We start from the raw sequence: 15739 nt of genomic DNA on the forward strand, positions 1-15739 counted from the left end.
AAGAGACCCTCAAAACATTATAGGGTAATGAAACTGCTCTTGGCTATTTCCTAGAATTTGAAGGTAAGTCCCTGTTGCTGAAGATACCACATAGACTGCATACTTTGGAGCTGAAACTTGGAGGAATTGAGCTGAAACAGACCAGGAAGTCTCCTTTCTGAGACTCTTAGCATGGCAAGGTGCTATGTAAGCTGCCAAGAGAGAAGAACAATCAATAGTCCTACCCAACTGTGATGCCTACAAACCAACAAAATGGCCAGCAGCACAGCAAGACACCACCAAAGGTGCAATAGTGGCATTTACTTCCTGGGGATAGTCAACAGCTGTCTAATTGGACTCAAGTCTTGCTCAATAGACAGGGATTCAGTCCTGATACTATGAACCTACCTAACTACCTGTGGATTAGAGGGGAACCTACTAATGACACTTTCCTAAATTAGTATAATGTCTAACTGTATTGTAAATACTTATCCTTAGTCAAATAAGTATAGCTCTTATCTCTTATCAAAGATGTTTCTTTTTGCAGTTGACAGAGTCTATTATAAATATCCACACCTGGTAAAAATGCAGAAAACAACTGACCTTGGGATACTCAGCCCCAGCTGACACATTTACAATACAACCTGTACACCTGAGGCTCAGGGAGCATCATGGAAGAGGCAAGAAAAAGATGTAAGAGCCAGAGGATCAGGAGAGCTGCTGTGAGATTGTGACCCACAAAAGCGGTACCCATGAAATCTCAACAACATCGCTACCTACTCAAGAGTTGAACAATGGACAAAACCAATTGACATGCCAGTGTGGATGGGGAAAATCTCACAAATATAAAAACTCCAGGGGAAGAAGATCCAAGATAACTGATCTTCTTACCTCTATGTATTAAGACTGAAATAACAAACTTTCATAAATTTTAAAAAAGTTCTATTTTTGTCAGTTACACACAGTGCTCTGGAGTTTGTGGAGATTATAATAAAAAAGCTTAAATATTTCAGAAATGACAAATACAGCGAATCGGGGTAATTCCAGATGGCAGAGCTGTCATTCTCTTCAACACTGAGCTTAATTAAGACTTAGTGTTTTTGCTGTTTTGCTAATGTCTTCATTTCCACTTGAGATAAAAATGGGTAACTATTGAGTGACCGCATGGCTGTACCTCTCATGTAGCTGATTGTTAAGGTGGACATGATTATTCTGTGTTCTAACACACTCTTCCTTCACTAAGCCCTATTTAAAAGGATATACCTGGATTTAAATGGAACTGTATTTTGAAATTTTTTTTCATAAAGCTGAAACTTGGAGGATTTGAGCTGAAATTTCATAAGAAATTTTCTACTTACTCTACATGCCACCCTCAAATCCCACCTCCTCCCATCCCCCAGCCCTTCCTCCCAAGCCACCCTACATCCCCACATTCCCTCAAATCAAGGTCTCCCATGGGGAGTCAGCAGAGCCCAGCACACTGAGCCTAGACAGGTCCAAGCCCCTTCCCACTGCACCAAGGCTGTGGAAGACATCACACCACAGGTACCAGATTCCTAAAAGCCTGCCCATGCACCAGGGACGGATCCTGATCCCCCCCCCCCCCCGCCTGGGTGCCCCCCAAACAATTCAAGCCAAACAACCGTCTTCCCTATCCAGAGGGCCTAGTCCAGTCCCATGGGTGCCCCACAGCCACCAGTCTATTAGATTCCCTACTTCATTCCCACCATGGGTTTCACTAAAAAGCCAGATTTCTTTTTATCAACTCAATATGATGCTTCATTGGGTAGAGTGAAACAACATATGGCTGCTTTTTATTTCTCTCCTCCTCCGTTTCCTTCTCTCCCCCTCTCTCCCTTCCTCTCTTTGCCTCTCTCCTTTTTCTTGCTGTGCTTCTGGCCATTGTGTTGGTTTGTGAGATGGGGTCTTATTATTTAGTCATGGACGACCTCCAACTCATTATGAAGCCCAGGCTGACCTCAATCTTCTTGCAATCCTCCTGTCTCAGCCTCCCAAGTGCTGGAATTATATGAGTAAACTCTCACATCTGGCATTTTTACCATCTGTCTATCTATCTATCTATCTATCTATCTATCTATCTATCTATCTATCTATCTATCTATCTGGTTTTATTGAGGCAGGATTTCTTTGTGTATCCCTGGCTGTCCTGGAACTTGCTCTGTAGACCAGACTGGCCTCAAACTCATAGAAATCCACCTGCCTCTGCCTCCTGAGTGCTATGGTTAGAGGCATGCACCACCACAGCCCTGCCTGCTTTTACTTTTTTTGATACAGGGTCAAATGTAGCCTAAATTGTCTTCAAATTCACCATGTAGCTAAGGTTGGCCTTGAACTCCTGATCCTCTTACTTCCACATCCCAAGTGCTGGGTTACAAGCATGTGCCACTATGCTGGGAGCACTTTTTCCTTGGGAGACTTTTCTTTCTTTCTTTCTTTCTTTAAACCCTGCTTCCTTCCACATTCTCCTTTCCTTCCTCCCCACATTTTTAAGTCAGAAAAGCAATTTCCTATTTGCCAAAAACACAAGCCTTAAACATAAATGCATAGATTCTGTTTACTAATCGTAGCTGAGTTCAGGCAAGCGTCCTGAAAGGTGACCAAATATTTTAGGTAGATTTTGGTGAACCCAGGGTCATGGAGCACCACCTTTGCAGGCATATTAGTTTTTCTAAAATCTTTTAAAATATTTCTTTTATTTTTGAGATTTTTAATATAATTCTCCATGATGTTCTTTTTAAATCAGAGACTTAAAACCTTATAACTTGGGAAAAATTAGCTATAGAATAAAAAGAATTGGGATCTGGATGTTCTTTCATTCACTCAGGCATCCTGCCCAGCTACTGCTCTCTATAAAGACTTATATCACAGTCCCATGGGACAGAGTTGTGAAAGAGAAAGATTTCGTTAGTTATCTGCTAAAGAAGAAAGCATTTAATTGATTCTAAAAGATGGAACTGGTATTTTTTTCATTCAAATTCCAAGGTCTATGTCATTGATTATTGATTATTATTAGGTGCTTTTAAAACTACATTCTGGCAGAATACATTGTGGCGTTTAATTTTAAAACTATAACACACAATGAAAACCAGCCAAACAAATAGGGTTTCCTAATGTTTTCAAATTCCTGATATGTGTGGATTCAGAGACAATTCATCAAGGTTTTTGTTGTTGCTGTTTTTTTTTAATTGAGTATTATAATTCTAAACTGTATCTTTGTTGCTGAACAAATATGTGTTAGATTTTTAAATTAAAAAGTAAAATTAGTTGAGACTAGTCTGAACTTTCCTGAGTGTACACACACACACACACACACACACACACACACACACACACACACACACTTACCTGAAATATAAGCTCACATAATGAAAAGATGATTACTTTTAAGAAAAAAAAAAAAAAAGAAGATGGGGTGGGGCAGTCGAATACATTTACACTTGACTTTGGCAGCTGGTTTGAGTTTTCACCCAATAGGAGAGGTGTGAGGCAACTGACAGCGACCATGCCATGCTGGGGGCTTGGGATACAGTTAGTGCAATGAAGTTTAGATAAGAGATCTTAGGTGCTAACTCACCATGAATTTACAGAGTGACAGAGCTGAGTGGGAAAGACTTGATATTCTGGGGAACATAGTAATCTTTCCTGAAGTAGAAAAGTTCATTTCCATCAAGGACAAGTTACAACCTAAATCTTCCTCCATGTTTATAATATTTATATTAAGGTCAAATCCGGCCAAGTGCATGTTTGGCGAGTCACACATATATGCATTTATGTCTATGTGTGTATAATATCAGAAAAACAACAAGGGAAAGGTAAGACAATGACAATTGAGGTAATATCTAATGCCTTCCACCAAAGTTCATTTTTTCTTTTTAATCCTGGGAATTCATAAAATTGGGAGTACTGCTGTTCACAGGGAAATGCAACATCTTTATCAATCCTTCCAGCTCATTGTTAAATGCCGAATAAAATGACAATTTTATTTAAAATAGCACTGAGGGATGAGTTCCAGACATGTTAGTCACATGCACCTCTATTCCGCCGCTGCACTGAAACTGTGCGAAGAGAAAGGGGCCCTTTAGCAGACAGCCCCTTGCTCTGAAACTGCTGAGCTCAATTTTGCAATCGCAGAGCGCAAGTTTGCCTGTGTGGCTGGGCGGGAGCAGGCTGGGGAGGGGTGGGGAACATGAGTTAGCAGAATGCTCCAGAACAGATCTGGAAATTACAACTTCTCGATAGAAAACAAAACCCACTGGTCTCTTCTGGAGTGACCACATGGCGAGGTATGCTTCCCATGGAAGTATCACACATTTGTTACTGGATGTAGCCATTAAGGAGAAAGTCTGGCTTCTTGAGTATCTGGAAATAAGTGTTGCTAATAAACAAGTCTGTTATTTTGCTAAATCCCATTTCCAATTATCATCTCGGATGATTGTGGTGGTAACACTGACATTAACAACTTCCCGGATTCTGAAAATCCACAGACCTTGAACCTGGATTAGGTTTTGCCAAACTAAACTAAACTAAGAATATTTGTCAGCTTTTCTCTCGGGTTAATTTTTTCCCAACTCCCCCAGTATGCTGAATTGAACAACTAAGCCTGCTCCCCGACCCTCCCAGTTCAGCAGATCTCCACAGCAGTTACCAAAAGGGAGCAAACACACGTTTACTGACAAACTGAGAAAGGAAAGCAGTTACCGTCTCCTCTGTGGCTTAATATCAATTGGCTTGTTGATTGCATAAGGCGATCCATGAACATAAGCGCTCCGGAATCTAGCCACCTTCCCCAGGCTGAGGTGCTCACAGCTGGTTGGCAGACTCATTGTATCCAAAATCAGGAAGTAAAAGCAAATCTTAGTGGCCAGCTCAGCATTCCTGGGAAGGCTGGAAAGAGCGTGTCAGATAATGGATGGCAGCCATATGCTGCTCTGGTCGCTGGGTGCTGCTTTTCTTCATGAGTAAACGCATGTCCCTCGGAGGCTACATGCTCTACCTTGTTTGCTGTTCATAGATACGGACGCTTGTTGCTTGTTTCTAATCAGAGTTGTGCTCCAGCCAGTTATTGGCTGAGCAGACGAAGGAGAAATTCTGTAGCTCCACAAAAGCCTGTTTCCACCCAGAGGAGGCAGCAGGTTTTAATCTGTTTTCATCTAAGGGCTAAGAGGATGACAACCTAATGTAATAGTAGTTGAACAGCCCGTTGTTTGCCTATATAGCAAGCATGCATGTGATAGGCAGAGCAGAATCCATTATTGCCCTATCTTCCTAACCGACTATTAGGACTTAGAAAATGGGATGGGCACCTGGAAGTGATGATGGTTGCTTTCCAATTCTCAGGATAACACCGTGTGGGTTCTCCTTCATAAATTACTATTCACATTGGCAGTGAACTCAGCCTCTTGGGGGCAGAAAAATTACAAACCAAGGTACATGTGTGACAACACTAACTGATTACCGATTTCTCCCATTATTAGCAACATTCAGAAATGCACATTTTCCCTGCTTTGAGGGTGAAGAACTATTGGGAAAACTAGAAGCAATGCCTTTACTAATTTAAAACAATGAAAGGCAAGTTGGAGAAATTACAAAGGATTGCAAATAATTCTGTCCAATTCTTTGGTCTCAGGATGAAGTTACAGCCTTATAAGCCCCCAGTTTTCAAGACCCTTCATCCATTTTCCCTTCCCTTATGTGTGTGACTCTAGACAATGGGTATGTAGAGTACTCGACAATTTTGTCAGTTGAAAAATGATGTCATGCTAAGGGTGGTGGTGAACACTTGAAAGACCATCCTTCAGAAGCTGAGGTAGAGGACTATGAGTTTGATGTTAGCTTCAGTGACATAGAAGACAGTTCCAAGAATACCAATTCTTAGGATCTGAATATATATAAACAAATCTAAAATTCTGTAAAAGTTCAATTATTAGTGTATGCATATATATATAATGTGTGTGTTTGTGTGTGTATGTCTAGTATGTGTATATTTATGATGTATGTTTATGTATGACATTTGTGCATGTGTGTGAATGTATAGTGTGTGTATACATGTATAATATGTGTATGTAGGTATGGTATATCTGTATGTATGGTGTGTATATATGTGTATATGCATGTGTGTATGCATATGTGCATGTATGTATGAAGTATGTGTGTGTGCATGTGTGTGTATATGATGTGTATGTACAGTGTGTGTGTTATATGTATGATGTGGGTATATGTATGATAAATATGTGTGTATGTATGGTGTGTGTATGTGTGTGTGTGTGTGTGTTTGTAGAGGGGTATATGTGCCATGGCATGTATATGGAAGTCAGAAAACATCCAACTATTGGGAGTCAGTTCTCTATTTTCTCAGTAAGACCTGGGGCTTGAACTCAGGTTGTCATTCATTCACAACAAGCACTTTAATCCACTGAACCATCTTAACTGTCTTGTCTGCTACTATACATCAAAAATTCATTTAAGAGTCATGGATGTAGCCGGGCGGTGGTGGCACACGCCTTTAATCCCAGCACTCAGGAGGCAGAGGCAGGCAGATCTCTGTGAGTTAAAGGCCAGCCTGGGCTACAGAGTGAGTTCCAGGAAAGGTGCAAAGCTACACAGAGAAACCCTGTCTCAAAAAAACAAAAACAAAACCAAAACAAAAAAAAAACAAAAACCAAAACCAAAACAAAAAACAGTCATGGATATGAGTGGTGCACACTTTTAATTTCAGCACCCAGGAGGCAGAGGCAGGCAGATGTCTATGTGTTCCAAGTCAGCTAGGTCCAGGTCAACCAAGGCTATGTAGTGAGACTGTGTCTCAAGAAAAACAACAGAGTCTTGGAACCAGTGTGATCAAATACATCAAAAGAAAGTTGCATTGCTTTTACGGTAGTGGCTAAATTCAGATACTAGTTGAGAAAATAGGTACAATTTAAGTTCAGAAAGTTTACAAATGTAGATGATCTTTTTCCATTTGAAAATGAATATTTTTATCCAATCATTTTATTTTATATGATGATATAGGATTATTTAAAACATGCTGTACCTCTCTTTGTGCCCAGGATGGCCACTAATTATAGACTCTGGTAATTCACCTATCTCAACTTCCACATTGTAGGGACTAGAAATAGGCCATACTCATTTTAACATATCACATTACACAGAAATATATAAACAAACTTGTCTTTTTTTATTCACATTAATTGCATTCTTTCTTAATGCTTACCAATAAGAAATGAAGTCTCGGAAAACAAAATAGATGTCTCACAAGAAATGATGGATGAGGCTGACTTCTGGCCTCTATACACACGGGCACACAGGACATATGAAATCTCACATATAAAATGCTGACATATACATGAAGGTGATAAAATGCACATAACATGAAACATGAGGCAATTAATCTCAATAATACAGAGTGATTGCCCAGAGTTCCTTGTTACAGTGAAGCTCTTATTAGGGCCTATAAAGGTAAGGGTAGCCTTCTTAGGCTACCAGGTTACAAAGAAACGGATTATAGAAGAACAATATTGTATAACTGGGGCAGTATCCCCAATTTTATCATATGGGGGTGGGACCTAATGACTGCCAACCTTGACATCCATGACAGTTTAACGCACAGCTCTTGGGTCTAAGGGGGCCTTTGGACTTCCTCCTCCATTCCAGAATATTAGAAACAACAGCTCAAGAGAGCAAGATAATTCAGGGATTTTGTACAGTAGCAGAAAGTACGTTTTACATGAAAATTTCTCCCAAAGGGAATTATGAGTCCTCATGGGGGTAAAATTCTTAGCAGGGACAGTTTTGCCTGTACCTGTGCAATGGTTTACCAAAATCCTGGCAGGAACTCCCGGGGATTAACTGTACTTAAATGGGGATGAGAAGGGATTACTGTGAAGATTCAACCTGCCAAGAGTCCAGAGTCGTTGAGAATTCTGGCCTGTATGAAGGAAGTAGCCTGGTAGGGAAAACAGAATGTTCCTGTTTTCGACAACTTCCTGGCTGTAGGACTAGACCGAGTAGCTGGACACTTAACCTTTGAGAAAATGAAAACATCCCAGAGGACTGAGTCTCATTGAGAGGTGAGAACCTTAGTCTGTACAGGTTTGCAGCAAAAAACAGAGCTAAACTCTTACTAAGAATAACAAAGCTGACCCATCTATTTTACGTGGCTTTGCACACTCTGATTCACTGGTGACAAGCATGGAGCCCAGCATAAATCCTATTCATCACATCACTAGCCTGAACTCTTGAGAACATTCAGACAAGGGCAGATGTAACACAGCAGTACATGAAACATCAATTTTCTGCAGCATATTAGCTCTGATGCTGGAAATGTCCAGCATAGCAACTAACACAGGAGCCAACAAGTAGCAATTTCAGGCCTCAGGATTTACCACATTCTGAATACAGGAGTATTTACAAAAGAAGATTCATTTGGCTTTTAGTCTGGCTTGAATTTGGCAATTGGAGAATCTGGGGGAACTTCTTTAGGACAGCAGGACATCACTTGTCCATGCCCATACCAGGGCACAAACATCAACTCAGTAATTTGTTAGGGTTTGTAACTTGAGTAGAGTAGGCTGCCCAGATTCCCTTCTACCAAGGGGAGCTGGAGATCAAATTTCCCTTCAACTTTCTGGGCTGTTGCTCATTCTGCAACCTACATTTTCTGGTCAATGCATCTAAAGAGAGGTTTCTAATACCCCTTGTATGTTGAAAAATAACAAACAAAAATCCAAAACCAAAACCCAAACAAATATATCTTTATTCAGAGTCCATACCTTTCTGCCTTTTAACATGAACTACTGCTGAGAAAATTCCACTTGGAAGCCCATGAATGCCTCATTCAGCATTTATATTTTGATTCCTATCTATTCTTTTCCCTCTACATTTCCTCTCTCTCCATGCCCCAACCCACCCTTGTGTTTTCCAGGACTATCACCATTCACGTAACTATCTAACCATTGATAATGGGGCCTCGAGTGCTATAGACACGAACATCATTAATACCAACAACAGTAATGGAAGATGGCTAACATTGACCAGGTGTTTCTTAGATTCTAGAGTTTATCTGGAATGAAACAGCCCATGTAATTATCATAGTCATGTGAGTTTGGGCAATATTGCCATGCTTGTTTTTCACAAAGGATTTAGATACACATTTTAAGCCACAATGAATGTTAGGCGATAGAGTAAGAGATAACAGTTAATTTGGTGCAGACATCAGATCAGACCATACATTTTGCCTTGTGTATACATTGCACTTGCTTTGTCAGTGTTATGGTTTCTTGCCTAGCACATTAAATAAGGCAACTGAAGCTGTAGAATGCTTGTGTTCCAAAAACCTGCTCAACTCTTCCCTTAACTTGCTTCTCAACTACTCTACAGAGCTAAAAATGTTACCTACTGAGACATATGGGTAGTATATATTAAGCATTTGTGAGCAAATAGGATTCTCTTCTCCAAAGGGTCCATTGAAATGCAAAATCAAACATCTTTTCTCAGGGAGCTGAGGGTGTATGGACTTTAGTGGTAGATGATAAATACTTGCCTTGCTGTTCACAGTTTCAGCTCAATAAATAAAAATTAGCCAACTAGGTAGTCAACCATTTCAATAAACATTGAATCCTGCTGTGTTTGGAAGTGCATTAAGAACTAAAATTTTATTAATTAGTTAGCAAATTTTCTATGAATGGTCATCCATCTATGGTCAGGCACTAAAATTTTCTGGTAATCTATTCTGTAAATAGAGTTTTTAAAACCTCACAAAGTCCTGTACACAATGGTCACAATCAGAAATACCAAAAGTACAGATAAAGAGTTAACAGCCATGGAAGTTGTTTTCACTAGTAAAAAAGATCTAGGTTGCTTTATTTCCCACTGGGGGAAAACAAACAAAACAAAACAAAAAACAACAAAAACTGTGTCAGTGTGAACATCATCATGCATCTATCAAAATGATGATGTTGGGTAATTACCCTTGATATTTTCCCCATGAAAGTTGAAAACTTTTATCCAAATTAGAATCATCACAGATGGAAGTAACTGGACCACTTCTGGTAAGGAATGTTAACATCCTAGATGTTAGTAAGTTCTTGGGAATTCTGGTGATGTGATTTAATTTTCCAGTTAAAAAGAATAGAGAGGTGGAATTGTGTGCCAATAGTCTAGTCTTGACACACTATGATGGATGAATCTGAAGTTTTGGCTGAACTAAAGTAGCAGCACAATTTGCTGAAGAAAATAGTGCTTTCCCATAAATGTTTCAAGCAGGCCCACATGATTCAGATCTTCTTGTCTGCTACCAGCTATCTAAATGTTCAATGGAGAGACATTTTGCTTCAGAGTGTATAGAAGTGGAAACAAGTGGGTTTAATATACACAACAGGATCTGAGAACACGATTCCTTTGACAGATATCCTACACTCCTTCCCACACTTTCATACATAAAAAGCACAACATTCGCCAAGAGGCAAAATGTTGCCAATGTTCATTTGTTAATGAATTTCCAACAGTAGGAGCCAGTGGAAAGAATTAAAATGCTTTTAAACTTGTTTCCAAATAATCAAATGTCTTGTATCATTATAGACGCACATGATGAAAAATAATCATCTTGTAAGTTCATTCTTTGTCGACAAGCTGTTTGAGAAGAGAGGGTGTCTTTGGCAAGCACAACTCTATATTTGTTTGCCAGATGGCTTTTTAAAAGCTCTTTTTGCCCCTGTCCCTTAAAAAATCTCTTAATTCATTCTGCTACATTATCTGAACATGCATTTTGTATACATAGTAGTAGATGATGTGATGTCTATTAAAGAAAAATATATACATGTTTATAAATAATTTCTTTCATGTCCAGTTGAATGCTTCAGGAGAGAACTAATTCCAACTGATACTATGAGGGAAGAAGAAATGTGCTACAGCACAAGAACCTATTTGAAGGATAATATTCTTAGGCGTGTACTGAACCTATTCCATCATCTTTTCCTTACACTGTAATTTTAATGGTCTTTATTTTTTTTTCCTGGAGTAGACTATGAAACACCTGGTAGGCAGGCTAATAGCATATTTGTCTTTGAATTCTCCATGATGCCTAATGATTGCTATACACGTGGTTCTACAGTGTTTAATATGTTTCTCTGCACAATGCTGGTGTCCAGTAGATGTTTGTTTAAAGAAAACAAAAGACACATACCTGTTATTTTATTGTACTTGTTATTCCTTGGGGGCATGCCACCCAGCTCCCAAATAAATCATACGCATGGAAACTTATTCTTTCTTATGAATATCTGGCCTTAGCTTGCCTTTTTTTCTAGCCAGTTTTTCTTAAATTAGGCTATTTACCTTTTGCCTCTGGGCTTTTACCTTTTTCTATTTCTGTATATCTTTACTTCTTAATCCATGTCTGACTGTGTGGCTGGGTGGATGACCCCCGGTGTCCTTCTTTTTCCTCTATCACTCCTTGATCTTTCCCTAGATTTCTCATCCTATTTATTCTCTCTGCCTGCCAGCCCTGCCTTGCTATTGGCTGTTCAGCTCTTTATTAGACCAATCAGATGTTTTAGACAGGCACAGTAACACAGCTTCACAGAGTTAAACAAATGCAACATAAAAGAATGCAACACACCTTTGCAACACTAAATATTCCATAGTATAAACAAATGTGACACATCTCTAACTAATATTCTATAACATGTGCATATAGTTTATTCTCAACTTTTTAAAATAGAGGACATTGTTCTCCAGTTTGCCTGAATAGTACACAGCTGACGTATTGGAAGTTATTAAATAAGTGTTCCCTCTCACTCTCAGAAGCATTATGTGGCTTATAAATTACTTAGATGTCATCTGACTTGGGAAGGGGACATTTACACAGTTGCCTTAGCCATGTGGATGAAAGCAGTACAAAAGCAAACACGGAGTGTTACTCATCATTTCTTCTTCAAATCCTGATGACTCCAGGAAACACGACAGATAACAGAAAAACTCATGGTAAACTAATAGATGGACCAAATCTAGAGAAGAAAGAGGGATCTTCACAGAGATTATTCGGACAAATACTGACACGGATCCCCTCTTGAGTTTAGATCACACAAAAAGCATCTCCTTGCAATGAAATCCATATAGCCATGGCATGTCATTCTTATCAAAAATTCATTCAACACAATTCCTGAGTTATTTGTGGTGGAAAAAGAGGTCATGAGTGAGGTTGTGGGTTTCATGGGCCAAGTGAATTTAGTTCACAACCCTGCACTGCCATAGAAGGCTTAGATAGCCATAGGGGAGAAATAGTGCCCTTCCAACGTTTGTTCCCATGATACTTAAGCTTTATTTACTGATTCCACAAACATTTGTCAAGTTCCTTCTTTGGAGATTAGGAACTCCGAAGCAAACATAACAGAACTGACTCAGCAGAGGCAGTGAGACGGGACTATCACTAGGTAAAGCCCATGGGGCATGATACCTTATAGAAAGAAAGCAGCAAGGAATGGTCCCAGGATTTCAGTGACAGGGACAAGAACGGAGACTGCCTCACTGCCCTGAACCCAAGGATTTCGGGTTTTCCATGATGACTGATCCAAAAAGGAATAAAGAGGATAGAGAGGCATGAAAGGAAGTATGAGAATGTGCAGTGCTTGGAGCAATTTTTTCTTATATGACAAAGGAAGTAGAACAGATGCCTTCAACATGCAGCAGGTGAAATGGTGAGAGAGCAAATCTCTTACACAAAGGGGAAGAAGTCAATGACTTAGAAATTACCCATTACTTAGACTTTACAAGTCTCTAAACTCAGACATCATCATTTTATCATTTTTTCATGTGGGGTGGGTGGGTCATGCTCCATTCCTTTGGGGATGAACTATCTCTGTGTTAGTTACTAGATGATTTAATGTAAGCAATTGAGATTTAGCAAACCCACAGATTTCCTGTTAAATTAGATGAATGAATCCCAAATCTAAGGTAGGAGAGAATGTAAGGGCAATAATAGAAAATGGAAATTAAGACTAAATCAGTACTGATTAGCATAAGATGTTATTATCCACCTTAATTATTTAGTGACAAAAGCCAGTTCTAAACTTTCAAATAGGTTTTGAAAATTTAAACATCTTTCCTGATCCTCACCAGACCAAAGGCAACTTACAAATTCATGGGCAGTCACCTCAAGAATTTTTATAGCTAAAATGTCTACTGAGTGTTTGCTTGGAATTGTCAAATGCTATACTAAGGATTTTTCACACGATGGATTCTCCCTGTTGGAGATTTGCTGCCTTCTGCCAAGGTGCCAAGGCTCCAGAAGAGAAGACAGCATCCATGCCTGGCACGGCAACCAACTGCTGCATGGAGCATCAGGCACATCTTCGTACAGAGCTCACTACTGAAAATTTACTTTACTTTTTCCTTAATCCTAGACCTTAGAGCCCTGCGTTGTCTAAACAGAGATTGTGTTCTCTGTTCTGGGCCACATAGTCTAATACTTGAAATTCTTTATATTTGAAACTCTAATTATTTCATCACTCAGGGTTTTTATATTTTTCTTACTAAATAGAATATATATTTTATATTATTATATTATATATTATATGTTAAATAGAATATATATGTATACACACACATATATGTGTGTGTGTCTTTAAATTATATATATATATATTTAAACAGGGTCTCATGTATGCCAAGCTAGCTTTAAACTTGCTTGCTTTGTAACCAACAACAGCCATGATGTTTGGGCTCCATGTCTCCCTCCACCTTCTAAGTACTAGATCATATATGGATGGCATATGCCATCACATCCTGAAATGTAGCTTGGTAAGGGGATATATCTTAGTGGTAGAATGTTTGCCTAGCATTCCCTAGGCTCTAGACTCAACCCCCAAGTGTCTCCCCAAATACATGTACATAATTGGCCACCAGCAAGTGTCTACAGTTCAGCTTAATATAAAACAAAGGACAAATTACAACATCTAGGTCTTTGAGTTCATTCAGCTATAGGCTCCTTTGGTAAACGGGAGCACAATCCAGGGCAAGAGTGACTGACATTCAGAGAAAATTCAAAGGAGTACTCAATGTGACCGGGAAGAACGTTTAGATAAATGGCACTATTTGCCTGGAGATGAGAAGACAGGGTGATTTAATGACCTGTTCCAGAGACTTTTTACAAAGAATAATGATGTCTACTGACTTCTATCGTCTCTCAGGAAGATTTGTGTTTTAATTGCAGTTAAAATAAAAGAAGCAGATGGGATATATGTAATCGTCAATGAAGCCTGATTGGGAGGACAAACATGAACAGCCCTAGGAACTCACTGGGAGAAACCTTCAAAATATGCTCAATAGCTACCCTTGATCCCGTCTTGCCAGAGAACTTCACACAGGAACAGGCCAGGTTAAGGACAGTGGACCTACATGTGTGAATTACACATGGTAAGAGCCTGACATTGGGCCACTGGTTTGTACTATTGAAAATCAATCCATTTAATCATTAATTTTTATTACTAAACCCAACAAAAGGAGAATAAAACAGCTGTTATTCTTACAAAGTGTACAGTATTTTTGAGGAGGAATGAAGGGTTTCAATACATAAATAAATTTTCAGTTAATGTAAAACAGTATGTCGTTTGTGACTCAGAAACAAAGTGTTACAAACATTCGGTGGTACAGATATTCTCATACTCTATCATTCCTGGCACAAAACAGACTAAGACAAAATCTATCACATGGCTTCTGGAATACGAATGCCATTCTGATCATTTCTCATAGACCTGATATGAAGATGTCTGTGGACAGCCTCGTATCATCCTCAAAGCTTATATAATGTCACCTTCACAGCAGATGGTGTACACTTTTTTAAATTGTTTTATTCCTCTAAAAGAAATGTCAGAATTACTGAACTGTGTGTTCCACTTAGGAAAAAGGATGGCCTCTGTCGTTCTCCTTTCAAATACAGGGAAATCAATAGTGTCATTGCGTGGAAAAAGAGGTGAGGTCATCTGAATTACCAATGTCTTCCCCTGTATGAACAGCAGAGTCCTATATCTTGAATTTGTTTAAGGTGATTATTTTTCTATCACAGATAGTACTAAACCTCAGGAGAACAGATGGCACAATTATGTTTTAAATCATTCAATGAAGGGTGTTTCTAAACCACCAATGTTGATGAGCAGACTTGATACATTGAGCATTTGACCTCTGCTTACATTTTGTCACTACATATTCTAATTAAATAATTCCACTCTACTAAGAAGTGACCATTTTCCCTCCTCCTGATGTTTTGTATATAACTATATAGAAAACAAGGAATGGGAGAAAAAAAATCACCCAGCTGCGTTTGTGTACTAAAAGAAATACACAAGAAGAAAAGAAAATAGACAAACTTCCCTGAGTAGTGCAGAGGGGAAATGTCTTTTCTTTGATAGGCAATTAAGGCTAAAGTATTGGCACCATGGAGCAAAATGGCCAAGCCCACTCTCTACTGCCTTTGTGGAGTGACACCCTCTTCATATGGAACATATGATATCACAAGTGCCATGCTGCTTGGAACCCCATAATAGACAAGGGAGGCTGTCTCTTAGCATTGATGTATAACATTTATTATTACAATATAATGTGTTGTAAGATATTTGATCACATTCTATGAGGATGTCTCTGTTTTACTTTACCTTCCTAAGGTACCTTTTGATTGGTTTAATAAAGAGTTGAATGGCCAATAGCTAGGCAGGAGAGGATAGGCAGGACTTTCAGGGAGAGAGAGAAAAGA

The 15739-nt window shown here is 39.1% G+C and overlaps 1 protein-coding gene across 14 annotated transcripts in view; it reads right to left on the bottom strand.

The window, feature by feature from the left end:
• Window positions 1–15739, bottom strand: part of Pde4d (phosphodiesterase 4D) — a 1451136-nt gene that overhangs the window by 366997 nt on the left and 1068400 nt on the right. The window contains exon 1 of one of the 14 annotated variants that reach the window (XM_006981656.4): window positions 4699–5563. The exons of the other annotated variants lie outside the window; for them this stretch is intronic. Coding sequence (XP_006981718.1) covers window positions 4699–4823 — 125 coding nt within the window. The 5' untranslated portion in view covers window positions 4824–5563. Of the gene's footprint in view, window positions 1–4698; window positions 5564–15739 lie in introns of those variants that run through there. 14 annotated transcript variants of the gene reach the window in all.

Source organism: Peromyscus maniculatus, chromosome 15 (genome assembly GCF_049852395.1).
Source record: "Peromyscus maniculatus bairdii isolate BWxNUB_F1_BW_parent chromosome 15, HU_Pman_BW_mat_3.1, whole genome shotgun sequence".
NCBI lineage: Eukaryota > Metazoa > Chordata > Mammalia > Rodentia > Cricetidae > Peromyscus > Peromyscus maniculatus.